At 35.8% G+C, this 15,574-nt stretch overlaps 1 protein-coding gene across 6 annotated transcripts in view; it reads left to right on the forward strand.

Annotated features, from left to right (window-relative positions):
• The window catches only part of LOC101892073 (diuretic hormone receptor), a 129,941-nt gene that overhangs the window by 73,013 nt on the left and 41,354 nt on the right, over positions 1–15,574 (forward strand). For all 6 annotated transcript variants that reach the window (XM_059125805.1, XM_059125804.1, XM_059125800.1 and 3 more), the window contains one exon: positions 3,762–3,909. In XM_059125805.1, coding sequence (XP_058981788.1) covers positions 3,762–3,909 — 148 coding nt within the window. The remainder of the gene's footprint in view (positions 1–3,761; positions 3,910–15,574) is intronic.

Consider the following 15,574-nt stretch of genomic DNA (forward strand, 5'->3'; position numbering starts at 1 on the left):
AATAACGGTTTTAAACACCAGGGTCTCCTTGGAACGAATCCGTTTCAGGACATTTGGAGTCGATCTAGCTATGTCCGTCCGTCTGTCTTGCTAGTGGATACAATAACTCTCGAAGATAGTATTCGATTTGGTCCAAACTTGGAAGATCGTAATATTTTTGTCAAACTTAGATCGAGTTTGGAGATGGACAATATCGGTACATTCCTTCTGGTACCTCCCCCACAAAAGATGACAATTTTCAAAATTATATTTTCTGCACAGAAAGACAAACGATAATCCGAGTTTGCTCCAACTTTGCAAATCTGAATATTTGCGTCAGTGCCAGGTCAGGTGTGAAAATAGACAATATCGATCCACTCTATCAAGTACTACCACCACAAAGGGTCAACATTTTGAATATTTGCAACTCTCATAAAATGTGATGTATGAGTCCGATTGTCTTCAAATTTCACACATCCCAATATTTTTATTAACCCAAGGTCTGGTGTTAAGATGGAATACATCGGTCCCTTCTTCTAGTGCCTCCCCCACAAAAGTTCGGAATTTTCAAAAAATATATTTTCTGCACAGGCAGAAAAGCAATAATCTAATTTTGCTCTAATTTTGCAAATCCTAATATTTGCGTCAGTGCTAGGTCAGATGCGAAAATTGACAATATCGGTCGACTCCATCAAGTGCCTCCCCCACAAAGGGTCAAAATTTTGAATAATTATAACTAGTATAAAATGTGATGTTAGGATCCAATTGTCTTAAAATTTCACAAATCTCAATAAATTTGTTAACCCTAGATCTCCCTAGATCGGTCCACTCCTTCCGGTACCTCCCCCACAAATGGTCGAAATTTGCACAAAAAAAAATCCTGCACAGAAAGGGAAGCAATAATCTAACTGTGCTCTAATTTTGCAAATCCAAATATTTACGTCAGTGCTAGGTCAGGTGCGAAAATGGTCAATATCGGTCCACTCTATCTAGTACCTACCCCACATAGGGTAAACATTTTTGAACAAATACAAGTTTAAAAAAAATGTGATGTAAGAGCCGATTGTCTTCAAATTTCAAACGGCCCAATAATTTTTTTAACCCAAAGTCTGGTACCAAACTGGAATAAATTGGTCCACTTCTTTTGGTACCTCCCCACAAAAGGACAAAATTTTCAAAAAATATATATTTTTTTTCTGCACAGAAAGATAAGCAATAATCCGAATTTTCTCCAACTTGACAAATCCTTATATTTGCGTCAGTTTCAGGTCAGGTGCAAAAATTGATAATATCGGTCCACTCCATCAAGTGCCTCCCCACAAGGGGTAAATATTTTGAATAATTTTGAATATTTTAAAATGTGATGTAAGAATCCGATTGTCTTAAAATTTCATAGATCCCTATATTTTTATAAACTCAAGATCTGGTGATCTCTCTGCTACAAAAGGTCGTGATTTTAAATATCCATGAAGCTCATAAGACGCGAAATAAAAATCCGATTCTATTTCGACTTGGAATATCTGAATACTTCTATCAACACAGGATCTGTCATAAAGGCGGTAGAGATTGAACCATTCCTTCTGGTACCTCCCCCACAAATAGCCAAAGTTTTGAATAACCAAAACGTTTATAAAATCCGAAATTAGCATCAGTTTCTCTTTATATTTCACACATTCCATTATTTCTACTAATACAAGGTATATTGTGAAGATGGGATATATCGGTCCTCTCCTTGTGGTACCTGCCTCACAAAAGCTCAAAATTTTGAATATTTTCCATTCAGACTTGGCACACCTCAATATTTCCATCAACACAAGATCTGTTATAAAGATGGTACATATCATACACATATGGGACTATTTCTTCAGGTCCCTCCACCACATGGGGTTTAAGGGTTTTTAGAAATCAAACGCTCAAAGTAAGCCAAAAATGCTTATTTGGCTTATAGCTCTCTTCAAATTTCACACATACGAACATTTTCGCTAACACAAGATCTGTCGTGAAGATGATATATAGCTGCGAACAACATCTGGTACTTCAACCACAAAGGGTCACATTTTTATACCCTCCACCATACTATGGAGGGTATATTAATTTTGTCATTCCGCTTGTAACTCCTCGAAATATTCATGTCAGACCCAACAAAGTATATATATTCTTGATCAGCGTAAAATTCTAAGACGATTTAGCCATGTCCGTCTGTCTGTCTGTGTGTCTGTCTGTCCGTCTGTCTGTCTGTCTGTTGTAATCACGCTATCTTTCGAACAAATTGAGATAGAAGGCTAAAATTTTGCACACATGTATTTTTTCCCAGTAGGCAGGTTAAGTTCGTAAATGGGCCATGTAGGTCCAAGTTATCATATAGCCCCCACATAACGGTACCTCCCGATATTCGGTATTTTGATGATTTTAGCGACATTATTCACCGGAATTATTTCAAATTTGGCATTTCAAGTTTGTAATGGATGCTACAGCCTAAGACAGAAAATTATATGTGCAGGTCCACGTCTTTCTGTAGCCCCCATATAACGGTACCCCCCGATATTCGGTTTTTTGATGATTTTAGCGACATTGTTTACCGGAATCGTTTCAAATTTCGTATGTGAAGTTCGTAATGGATACTTCAGCCCATGCCAGAAAATTGTCTGTGCAGGTCCACGTCTTCGTATAGCCCCCATATAACGGTACCCCCCATATTCGGTATTTTGACGATTTTAGCTACATTATAAACAGATTTTTCTTCAAGTTTCGCAAATATTGTAATAATTTATGACAAAAGTTGCCTATGCAGGCCCACGTCGTCGTATAAGCATTCGGTATTTTTAAGATTTTGGCAGAATTTTTAACGGGTTTTATTTTTTGGAAATTGCCAAATTTGTACCAAATGGTGGAGGGTATTAAAAGTTCGGCCCGGCCGAACTTACAGCTTTTTTACATGTTCAATACTTTTATCTGTCTTAACTGTCTTAACCAGTCAGCGATTCTTTACAACTTGCTATGTCCAAAGATATATCTTAACCAGAAATCTGAGATGAATATGGGTTTTATGATGAAGTTAGCAACATAGACCCCACCTGGCCCGTCGCAATATTTACATCATATTTAGTTAGGTCCGATACGAAATAGACAATATTGGCCCATTCCTTCAAAACCCACTCCATAAAGGATCAAGAGTTTGAAAATTCATTACAGAAGTGAAAATATATTTAAATAATCGAACATTGCCTGAGGGCAGAACCGACTGATATTTTTTTTAACTTGTTTTTCATCTACCGGATGGTCCTTAAAATAATATTCTGTTAACAAAGCCTGAAAACCCTTACAAAGAACTAAATCACCTGCGAAATTGTTTAAGGTTCATCGATATATTTCCATTTAAGCCATCGAGTCAACGATTAACTTTTGCTGGAAAATTTTCACTGATTGCATGTGGGTGTGTGTGTGCGTGGTTGCTTCCATTTGAAGTCAAGCCAGCGTAACCAGGCGAAGAAGTCCATAAGTCAAACATATTTTCATTGCATCGTCATCATCAGCATTAACATTGGCAGCCTCATATTTCATCAACCGTGTCATGGGCGCCAGCGTGTCTATGGCAAACGCCATTCCTGCCGCCTTAAGAATTTGTAAAATATGAACTTCTTCTGAAGGCTTCCTGCAAGGTGGTCCTGATTGTTTTCTGTGTTTTTATTTTTATTTTTTCTTTATATGAAAATTTTTTTTTTAATTTGTAATTTTGATCAATTTTCTCACTTCTCTCTCCCTTCCTCTCCTTTTCATTACAGCTAAAAACCGCTCTACCCAACAGCAACGACTCGTTATCCTGCCCTGTCTCATTTGATTCCGTACTGTGTTGGCCACAAACACCATCTGGATCTTGGGCCATACTGCCCTGCTTTGAGGAATTCAAAGGAGTCCATTATGACACCACACGTAAGTCAGAAACAATGCAATTAACCAGGTGGCTAACCAAGTTAACAACCAATGCCATACGTCATGCCAATGTAAATGGTCTGCAATCAGGGTTTTCTTTTCTTTTAGTGTAGGGTATACCACAAGGTGGTCAGAGTATTGTGTCTTTGTGCATTTGTTTGTTACAGGCAAAAGGAAACGAGATGGACCCATAGTTCCTTTTGATGATCTGCATAGAATCACATTCTGAGTCGATTTATGCATGTCCGTCCGTGTAACCAAAGTACAGTTCGCATTTATTGTCCTATCCAGATGAAATTTTTCACAGATCATTTGTTTGGCCCAACGACGAACCATATTGAAATTGGAGATAATCGGTTAAAATTTATATATAGCTCCCATATATATCTTCGTCCGATTTGCGTTTTATTGTGCACCAAACGTGTAATATCAGCCCGAATAGAATGGAATTTTGCACATACAACCAAATTAGATCTGAAAATAAGTATGGCAAATTTGATCGAAGTCGGTTCAGATATAGCTATAGCTCCAATATATATTGTTTATTCGATCTGTTATTTTAGTCCTTCGCAGCCATAATAGGCACTCTGTAACAACAATATTTGGGGAAATATATGAAATACAGCTCAGATCAAGATCGGTCCAGATTTGAATATAGCTCCCATATATATCTTCGTCCGATTTGAGTTTTATTGTGCACCAAACGTGTAATATCAGCCCGAATAGTATGGAATTTTGCACATACAACCAAATTAGGCCTCAAAATAAGTATGCCAAATTTGATCGAAATCGGTTCAGATATAGCTATAGCTCCAATATATATTGTTCATCCGATTTGTTATTTTAGTCCTTCGCAGCCGTAATATGCACTCGGTAACAACAATATTTGGGGAAATTTATTAAATACAGCTCAGAAATACCTTTGCTAAATTTTATCGAGATCGGTTCAGATTTGGATATAGCTCCCATATATATCTTCGTCCGATTTATCTTTTATTGTGCACCAAACGTCTAATATTTGTCCAAATGGGATGAAATTTGGCACTTGCGACCAAATTGAGTTTGGAAGCTATTATGTCAAATTTGGTAAAGATCGATTCAGATATAGCCATAGCTCCCATATCCATTGTTCATCCGATTTTTTATATTTGTTACCCACAGCCGTAATATGCACTCCGTAACAACGATATTCAGGGAAATATATGAAATACAGCTTAGACATATCTTTGGCAAATTTCATCAAAATCGATTCAGATTTGGAGATAACTCCCATATATATCAAATGGGCAACACATATCCGAATTTAAAAAATACAAATGCTTCGCAAATTTGTCCTTTGAACTTTAAATTATAATTATAATCATAGCGTGTATGATAGGGCTTTCAATTGTTAAGTGGACCTCTACTAAATTAGCAAAGTGGTGTAGGGTATCAGAAAGTCGGCCCCGCCCGACTTTAAGATTTTCTTTACTAGTTTTTTCATTGTTGCCGGTGGAGTACACTAGGGGCGGGGGTTTGGTGGCAATGGATCATTTTATTTTCATTTACATAGTTAAGTTGTCGTTTATAGGTGGAATAAGCAAATGTTCGGGAACAACAAAATATGGGTACTAAAAGTAGGAAAAGGTACGAAAATTCTATGTGAACGAAAGAAAAATTATATGATGGAATTTTTAATTTGATCCCGAATGTGTTGATGATGGTATGCCATTTTTGGAAATTTGGCCCAAAGTGTACAAAAAGTACATAAAGGTACTAAAATCTATAATGCACAGTAAATTCGAGCTAAAATGTTACGAAACGTACGAAAAGGTACTAAGTGTTATATCATTGTAGTCAGCAATAGGGGTAAAGCTGAAATTCTCAAATTTGGAATGTGGGTCATGATCTTAATGTGGGGGTACGATGTGTCGAATTTTTAGAAATACCAAATTAAGGAGAACAAAATGGTACCAACTATTGGTCCTTGATCCCTAGTGTGCAAATAGAGTCAGAATTATGAATTTTGCTCTGGGATGGTATATTGATGGCACATTTTTGGTAATTTTGTCCAAAGGTTATAAAAACGTACTAAAAGGTACCAAAATCTGTATCATCATATTGAAAGAATCATTCAGATTCGAATTTGAAATCTAAGTCTATTTTAACGCGAGGAAGTGACCTTATACTAAGTATGAAAAAGCTTGAAACAAAATGTTACGAAACGTACGAAAAGGCACTAAATTACACAATGACAGTTAGCGAACGATTAGAGCCTGGATTCTTTAATTAGGAATGTGGGTTATTATGGGTGATCCGTAGGGTTAAGATTTTTTGGTCAAATCCCAGTTAAGGACTACAAAAAGTACGAAAAGTTACTGAATACTGCGAACTGTACTTAAAAGTACGAAAAAGTACTAAATATGGTTTCATGATCTCTAGTGAGTGAATAAAGTCAGAATAATGAATTTCGGTCTGGAATGGAATATTGATGCCTCATCTTTTGATAATTTGGTCCAAAGGTTATAAAAAAGTACGAAAATGTAATAAAATCTGTATCATGATTTCGAAAATATGATTTTAATTAGAATTCTGGAAACTGAGTGAAACGTGCACAAAACGGTACTGAATTATGTACCATGGTAGTTAGCGCCCAAATAAAGCCAGAATTATCAAATTGAAAGGTGCTTCATAATCGGTTTGTAGGGGTAAGATTGTTCGGTTCCGCGAAAATTCTAACTAAAATTTACAACAAGTACTAGATGGTACCAAATTACCTACGTTGGTATTTTACGCTGAAATTTGAAATTTGGAAGAGGTAGAGGAGAAGTAATAATGTAGACTAGTTAGATGCGGCAGTTCTCTTTAATATTTCAACTAAAATGTACAAAAAATTAATTATTTGTTGTATTAAATCGTACTAATGGTATTCTAATTTTTTTTAAACATTTAAAGTAGAAGCGAAAAAAAAAAACGAATAAAAAAGTTAAAGATTACAAAAAGTACGAAAAGGTACTAAATACGTTGTGTAGGGGGAGATATTGCAAATTTTTGTTTTTGAAAATTTTCAATTATGGCCTACGAAAAAGTACTTAATGCTGCACCATGATCTCTAGTAAGCGGATGAAGGCAGAATAATGGAATTTGCTCCTGGATAAAATATTGAGGTGAGACATTGCCTCATTTTTGGGAAGGTATTCCACAGGGTACGGAAAGTATGAAAAGGTAATTAAGGTGATGTCAATAATTTTACCGAGCGGATCAAATTAGAATTCAGAAATTTTGAATCCGAGTCATTGTTAAGGTGAGGAAGTGTAATGGGGCAGAGTTTGGGAAACTTTCATCAAAAATGTTACAAAATTTACAAAAACGTACTAAATTATGTATCATGGTATTAAGCGCCCAAGTAAAGCTGGGATTCTCAAACTTGGAATGTAGGTCACCATCGGGACGAATTTTTGGAAATCCCAAATAAAAAAGTACAAAAAATACCAATAAGGTACTAACTGCTAGACCATAATCTCTTGTGATCGGATCAAAACAGAATTGTGAAAATTTCAGTAGGATGGTATATAGGGGTAAGATTAGGACTCATTTTGGGTAATTTGGTCCAAAGGGACCAAAAAGTACTAAAAGGTACTTAAGACTGTGTCATCGTATTTGGCAAACGAATCAAGTTAAACTTCTGAAATTTTGAAATCCGAATTATTGTTCAGCCTCAATGGTGAAATAAGGCCGGGGTTTTTTTTTTTTTTTTTTTTTGAAACTTTGAACACAAATTGGTACTAGAAAAGGTACTCAATTATTTATTATGATACTTAACAAGCGGTTTAAGCTAGAATACTCAAATATGAAATGTGGTTCATAATCAGGTTAAGATGTATTGAATTTTGGAAAACTAGAACTTAAAGGGTACTAAAATGTACTAAACAGTACTAATACATTATGAAGGTATTCAGCGCATGGGTAAAGGTATAATCTTTGAATTTGGAACGTTGGCTAAGATCGATAGACTAATTTTTTGGAAATTTGACCCAAAAAGGGTGGAAAAGGTACCAGAAGGTATTTAGTGCTGTGTCAAGGTCAAATTCCATTTCAAATTTCGGGGTTCCAGCTCTATCTCTTCACATAATACAAAATTTAATACGATTTTGTACTTTTCGTACAAATATAGGACTCATTTTTAAAACGTCGCCAAATCTCAAACACAGATACGGTTAGAAAATTTAATATAAAATTTCAGAATTTTATATCCCATCCAGTACATTCCGTACAATTATAGAACACATTTCCGCAACCGCCTGCCTCCATATGTTCAAGCTACACATGAATACCAGATTTCAAGCACTCAATGCCATCTATAGTACGATTTAGTGTTTTTCGCTCAATTATAGTACACATTTCCAAAACCACCTCCTCATCTTAATCCCACATCCCAAGACAGACCACAATATCACATTTGAAGATTCCTGTCCTATTCCTTCACACAGTACCAAATGTAGTACCATTCACCACCTCTATATGTCAATGCTACACATAGGCACAGGTACAGATTTCAAGCACTATCTGTTCACTCAATACCATCTATAGTACGATTTTGTATTTTTCGCACAATTATAGTACATATTTCCAAAACCTCCTCCACATCTTAATCCCAGATGCCGAGACAGACCTCAATATTAAATTTGAGGATTCCTCTCCTATTCCTTCACACAGTACCAAATTTAGTACCATTTAGTACTTTTTATTTTTTTTAACAATTTTATTACACATTTCCAAAACCACCGCCATATTTTAACCACAGACGCCAACAGTGACATCTATATCAAATTTCAGGTTTTGAACTCTATTCCCTAAACCAATACAAAATTTCGTACCATTTAGTACTTTTCGAACAATTATATTACACATTTCTAAAACCATCTCCATATCTCAATCCCAGATACCATCAGTAATCTTAATATCAAATTTCAGAATTTTATCTCCATTCCTTACCCAATACCAAATATGGTACCATTCTGTACTATTTATTTAGGGGCTAGAAAATGTGGCATTTTCTGAAATTCATACTAAAGAAGTACAAATTGTACCACATGTTATTAAGGCGGTTAATACTGAGAAATTTCAGATTTCAAGCACTCAATACCATCTATAGTACGATTTTGTGTTTTTCTCACAATTATAGTACATATTTCCAAAACCACCTCCACATCTTAATCCCAGATGCCAAGACAGACCTCAATATCAAATTTGAGGATTCCTCTCCTATTTCTTCACACAGTAGCAAATTTAGTACCATTTTGTACTTTTCGAACAATTATATTACACATTTCTAAAACCATATTCATATCTCAATCCCAGATACCATCAGTAATCTTAATATCCAATTTCAGAATTTTATCTCCATTCCTTTACCCAATACCAAATATGGTACCATTCAGTACTTTTCTTACAGCGAAATTTCACATTTTCTGAAATTCATACTAAAGAAGTACAAAAAGTACCACATGTTATTAAGGGGGTTAAAACTGAGAAATTTGAAGTGGAGGTCACCATTGACCTCCTTGGATAAAGGCCTTCTCTAGATTGAAAAAAAATATGAAATACATTTTTTTAAGAAACAAATTCAAATCTCACCCCTGCCTTGAGGTGGCCTTGAAATAACGTCAAATGCTTCTCAATGTCTTCACAATTTTTGCAAGTAGTTTTCACAAAAAAGGAGATGAAATTTGTCTCCCCTGCTTTTGTTGTTCTTCGCTCCCTTCCCCTTATAATTCCAACTTTTAGTGCAGAGCTCATCTTTTTTTTTTGGGAAAATAATTTACAATGCAGTTCTAAAGATAAAAAGCCAATGTTAATCCCAATAACCAGTTGCTTGCTATCTCCCCAGCCAGATTATTATCTGATTATTAAATGCCAATATTTGCCCAAGGATTATGATTTGAACAATGGAATTGTTGTTGTTTCGATGTATGTGTGTGTGTGTGTTTGTTTGTTTGAACTAAAGCTAATTTCACACTTTGGCATTAACACGACAAAATGCCGTTGTTAAATATTTAATTGGCAAATATCCGGTAGCAATTACCATGCTCACACATACATATGAGGACAGATTCAAACACACATCCACAATGAAATAATTTAGGTATTACAAAGTAGGGAAATGGAGTGGGAGGGACAGCTATTCAATAAAAACAGGTGATTTTTTCTACTTTATTGTTTTAGGTGATGAACTTTGAACCCGGTATGGCTTGAAGGGGGAATTTTGCAAAGTCACTGCATGACTTTACAGATCTTGGCTAAGTGAAAAATTATCAAATTTTAAGATTTTAAGACTATTTTAAAACAATTTATAATAAAAAGAAATAAAAAAAGATTATAATCATAACTTTTCAGGGTGAGACACAAAAAACACTGCAAAAAAATCAAACGCCATAATTTATACATTTTTTTTTTAATTCTATTGAATGAAAGCGTAATGTCGGAAATAGCATCAAATCTTAGAATAAGTTTAGATTTCATCGAATTGGTCACCTTTGGCACGAATTATGGCCCTTAAACGGCCAATGAAACAGTCAAACGCCGGGCCATTCCCGGCGAAGCGCTTGTTAGGGTGATCGACACTTTGGTATTTTTTAGTGCCAATCTTGCTTTACAAAATACTCCAGACACAATAGCCCAACGGATTGGTATCCGGAGATTTTGGTGGCCATTGTGCGCTGGAAATGAAGCGAGGAACCTCATTTTGTAACCATTCTTGTGTGGCAGCGTGCTGGGTGCGATGTTGCTGAGTCCTGTTGCAATGTCCGAGGTCTGCGGCCAAAATTTTTTCATGCCCAAGGCTTTAATATACCCTCCAGAATATTTTCACGATAACATTTGGCATTGTGCCACTATGCCACGGTCGATTAATACGAGCGGAGAGCGACCATCCGCTATTCAGGTGGCCCACATCACACCATCACCATGGTCGGTGCTTGAGTTCTGGTGGCCAACCGAAGGTGCAAATTTTTAGCTGACCTCTTGGGCAAGTAAACACGATAATTTTATTTGTTTACAAACTGCTGGACAACGAATGTTTTCTCATCAGAACGCCAAATTCGGCAGCTCACTCAAGTTCTTCTATGACGATAAGATCCACCCAAGGTCTTATATTAAGAGAAGAACTTCTCAAGCTCTTCTATGAAGGGAAGACCTTTTGAAGCTCTTCTATGAAGAGAAGACCTTCTAAAGCTCCTCAATGAAGAGAAGACCTTCCACTTTCGACCAAGCGAAGCAACTCTTTAGTTCTTTTGAGCCTATTTTCTTTCTGTTGCGGTGTAAGTTCTTGCACTTTTTGAAATTTCAATGGCTTTACCCGGAGCTCATTTTTCAATATTTGCCGAATGGAATATTGCGATATGTTCAGCTCACGAGCCATTTTTCGGCCACTGCGACGCGTGTTTCGATCAAGTCGCTTCTTTACTTTTCGAACCATTTCTGCCGATGTTGCTGTTATCTTTCGTCCACTTCCTTGACGTCGGGCTACGCTACCAGTATCACGGTCCGGAAACGAGCGATGGTACGAGACACAAAAGATTTATTCACATTTAAATGCTGGAATGCTCTAACGATGGTCACTAGTGGTTTTCCAGCCAAACATAAAGAAATCACACCATCACGCTTGAATTCCATCACGAATAACTTTTTTCTGGAATATTCTCACCAAAATGCTTTTGTACGCTTGTAAGCGATATAATGAGCTGTCACTGGAATAATTTTAACAGCCGTCGGACCAGTGGCTTAGAATTGACAGCAGTCTGAAATTGGTTGCAGTTATTTCATCTCACCCTGTATTTTTTAATAATCTTAAATGCAAAAAAAAATATAAAAATAAAATAAATATAAATAAATAAACAATAAATTTAATAATAATTAAAATAATACCATAATTTGAAGATTTTTAGGGAATATTAAGGAAAACTTGAAATGCTACCTGTCCTGTTAGGTCATCTAAGGTATTCCATAAAATATCTCGAAATTTCCCCAAATTCCCCAAATAAGCAATACTAAAGATTTTCAAATCAAATCAATTCATATAGATTCCATCTTCCATATCAACGAATTATTAATTGAACCACAAAAAAATCAGGTTAGAAATCAGATTGTTTTGAAAGAATTTTAACGACTCGTAACGGAAATAAACGCTTGAAAATGAAACTCAAAATGAAAGCAAAAGTGAGATAATAAAAAAATAAATCTGATAAAAAATCTAAGCGTGTTATATTTGTCTTATCGCAATGTAAACACCTGTACTTAGCCCACGATACCGTCGACGTATGGATAAAAAAAATCACACACACACACAAGTGCATGATAACATCAGCATGAGCACGTGAGGCAATGGTGTTAGCTAAGATTAACTTGGTGAATATTGGGGTGGGTTGAGGAATAAGTACACCAAATCATGGTTTAAACGAATACCTTAGTAGCAATGGAAGAGCTTAAGAAGGTATACCATAGTAGACCTTCAAAATGTCATTTTTTCATAAAAGAGCTTCAAAAGATGTTCTCTTCATAGAAAAGCTTCAGGGGGCTTATTTTTGTAGATGAGCTTTGGATAAACGTAAAAGAAAAACATTAAAAGGCCTCATTATTATTAAAGAACTTCAGTAGGTCCTCATTTCAAAAAATACTCTTATTTTTTCTCTTTATAGAAGACCTTGGGGAGGTCTTCCCTTCATAGAGAGCTTCAGATGGTCTTCCCTTCATAGAAGAGCTTTAGAAGGTCTTCCCTTCATAGAAGAGCTTTAGAAGGTCTTCCCTTCATAGAAGAGCTTTAGAAGGTCTTCCCTTCATAGAAGAGCTTTAGAAGGTCTTCCCTTCATAGAAGAGCTTCAGAAGGTCTTCTCTACATAGAAGAGCTTCAGAAGGTCTTCTCTTCATAGGAGAGCTTCAAAAGGTCTTCTCTTCGTAGGAGAGCTTGAGAACGTCTTCTCTTCGTAGGAGAGCTTGAGAACGACTTCTCTTCATAGAAGACCTTGAGAAGGTCTTTTCTTCATAGAAGACCTTGAGAAGGTCTTTTCTTCATAGAAGACCTTGAGAAGGTCTTTTCTTCATAGAAGAGCTTTAGAAGTTATTCTCTTCATGGAAGATCTTTAGAAATTCTTCTCTTTATGGAAGACCTTCATAGAAAACTTTGAGAAAGTCTTCTCTTGAAGGAAGACTTTGGGAAGGTATTCTCTTCATGGAAGACCTTTTGAGAAGGTTCTCTCTTCATAGAAGAACTTGGGAAGATATTCTCTTCATGGAAGAACTTGAGAAGGTCTTCTCGTCATAGAAGAGCTTGAGAAGGCCTTCACTTGAGAAGGTTTTCTCTTGATAGAAGACCTTGAGAAGACCTGTAGAGGAAATTCCTCCATTCAATAGAACTTCTTTTTTCGTGAAGAAGATTCATAAGACGAACAAAATTGTACTTTCTATACAATAGCTCTGAAAGAGCTTTTTCATACCAGAGCATCCCATAGATGATAATTTCAAGGTCTTGTTTTGAGGGAGAAACTTCTAAAGGACTTTTTTCAGAGAAGAAATTTCCAAGACATTTCATAAAAATACGGTATTTAAAAAATTTTCAAAAAAAAAAAAAATAGGTCCTTTAAAATATCTTCCATAATAAGAAGATCTACAGAGTGCTGATTGTTGAGAAATTTGTCTTTGAAAATATTATTCTCTTTCTCAGTGGCTTCTTGAGAACATTTCTTAAAACTGAACGTAGATCCTTAGGATAATTTTCACAGTAAATGCATGTCGGTCCTCAAAATTTTTTTCTTTAAAAATCCACGCTTGTGGGTCTTTTGGTCCTTGAAGAATTTTTCTTTAAAAATCCACGCTTGTGGGTCTTTTGGTCCTTGAAGAATTTTTCTTTAAAAATCCACGCTTGTGGGTCTTTTGGTCCTTGAAGAATTTTTCTTTAAAAATCCACGCTTGTGGGTCTTTTGGTCCTTGAAGAATTTTTCTTTAAAAATCCACGCTTGTGGGTCTTTTGGTCCTTGAAGAATTTTTCTTTAAAAATCCACGCTTGTGGGTCTTTTGGTCCTTGAAGAATTTTTCTTTAAAAATCCACGCTTGTGGGTCTTTTGGTCCTTGAAGAATTTTTCTTTAAAAATCCACGCTTGTGGGTCTTTTGGTCCTTGAAGAATTTTTCTTTAAAAATCCACGCTTGTGGGTCTTTTGGTCCTTGAAGAATTTTTCTTTAAAAATCCACGCTTGTGGGTCTTTTGGTCCTTGAAGAATTTTTCTTTAAAAATCCACGCTTGTGGGTCTTTTGGTCCTTGAAGAATTTTTCTTTAAAAATCCACGCTTGTGGGTCTTTTGGTCCTTGAAGAATTTTTCTTTAAAAATCCACGCTTGTGGGTCTTTTGGTCCTTGAAGAATTTTCTTTAAAAATCCACGCTTGTGGGTCTTTTGGTCCTTGAAGAATTTTTCTTTAAAAATCCACGCTTGTGGGTCTTTTGGTCCTTGAAGAATTTTTCTTTAAAAATCCACGCTTGTGGGTCTTTTGGTCCTTGAAGAATTTTTCTTTAAAAATCCACGCTTGTGGGTCTTTTGGTCCTTCAAGAATTTTTCTTTAAAAATCCACGCTTGTGGGTCTTTTGGTCCTTGAAGAATTTTTCTTTAAAAATCCACGCTTGTGGGTCTTTTGGTCCTTGAAGAATTTTTCTTTAAAAATCCACGCTTGTGGGTCTTTTGGTCCTTCAAGAATTTTTCTTTAAAAATCCACGCTTGTGGGTCTTTTGGTCCTTCAAGAATTTTTCTTTAAAAATCCACGCTTGTGGGTCTTTTGGTTCTTGAAGAATTTTTCTTTAAAAATCCACGCTTGTGGGTCTTTTGGTCCTTGAAGAATTTTTCTTTAAAAATCCACGCTTGTGGGTCTTTTGGTCCTTGAAGAATTTTTCTTTAAAAATCCACGCTTGTGGGTCTTTTGGTCCTTGAAGAATTTTTCTTTAAAAATCCACGCTTGTGGGTCTTTTGGTCCTTGAAGAATTTTTCTTTAAAAATCCACGCTTGTGGGTCTTTTGGTCCTTGAAGAATTTTTCTTTAAAAATCCACGCTTGTGGGTCTTTTGGTCCTTCAAGAATTTTTCTTTAAAAATCCACGCTTGTGGGTCTTTTGGTCCTTGAAGAATTTTTCTTTAAAAATCCACGCTTGTGGGTCTTTTGGTCCTTGAAGAATTTTTCTTTAAAAATCCACGCTTGTGGGTCTTTTGGTCCTTCAAGAATTTTCTTTAAAAATCCACGCTTGTGGGTCTTTTGGTTCTTGAAGAATTTTTCTTTAAAAATCCACGCTTGTGGGTCTTTTGGTCCTTGAAGAATTTTTCTTTAAAAATCCACGCTTGTGGGTCTTTTGGTCCTTCAAGAATTTTTCTTTAAAAATCCACGCTTGTGGGTCTTTTGGTTCTTGAAGAATTTTTCTTTAAAAATCCACGCTTGTGGGTCTTTTGGTCCTTGAAGAATTTTTCTTTAAAAATCCACGCTTGTGGGTCTTTTGGTCCTTCAAGAATTTTTCTTTAAAAATCCACGCTTGTGGGTCTTTTGGTTCTTGAAGAATTTTTCTTTAAAAATCCACGCTTGTGGGTCTTTTGGTCCTTGAAGAATTTTTCTTTAAAAATCCACGCTTGTGGGTCTTTTGGTCCTTGAAGAATTTTTCT

This window comes from Musca domestica, unplaced genomic scaffold (assembly GCF_030504385.1).
Source record: "Musca domestica strain aabys unplaced genomic scaffold, Musca_domestica.polishedcontigs.V.1.1 35, whole genome shotgun sequence".
NCBI classification, from domain to species: Eukaryota; Metazoa; Arthropoda; class Insecta; order Diptera; family Muscidae; genus Musca; species Musca domestica.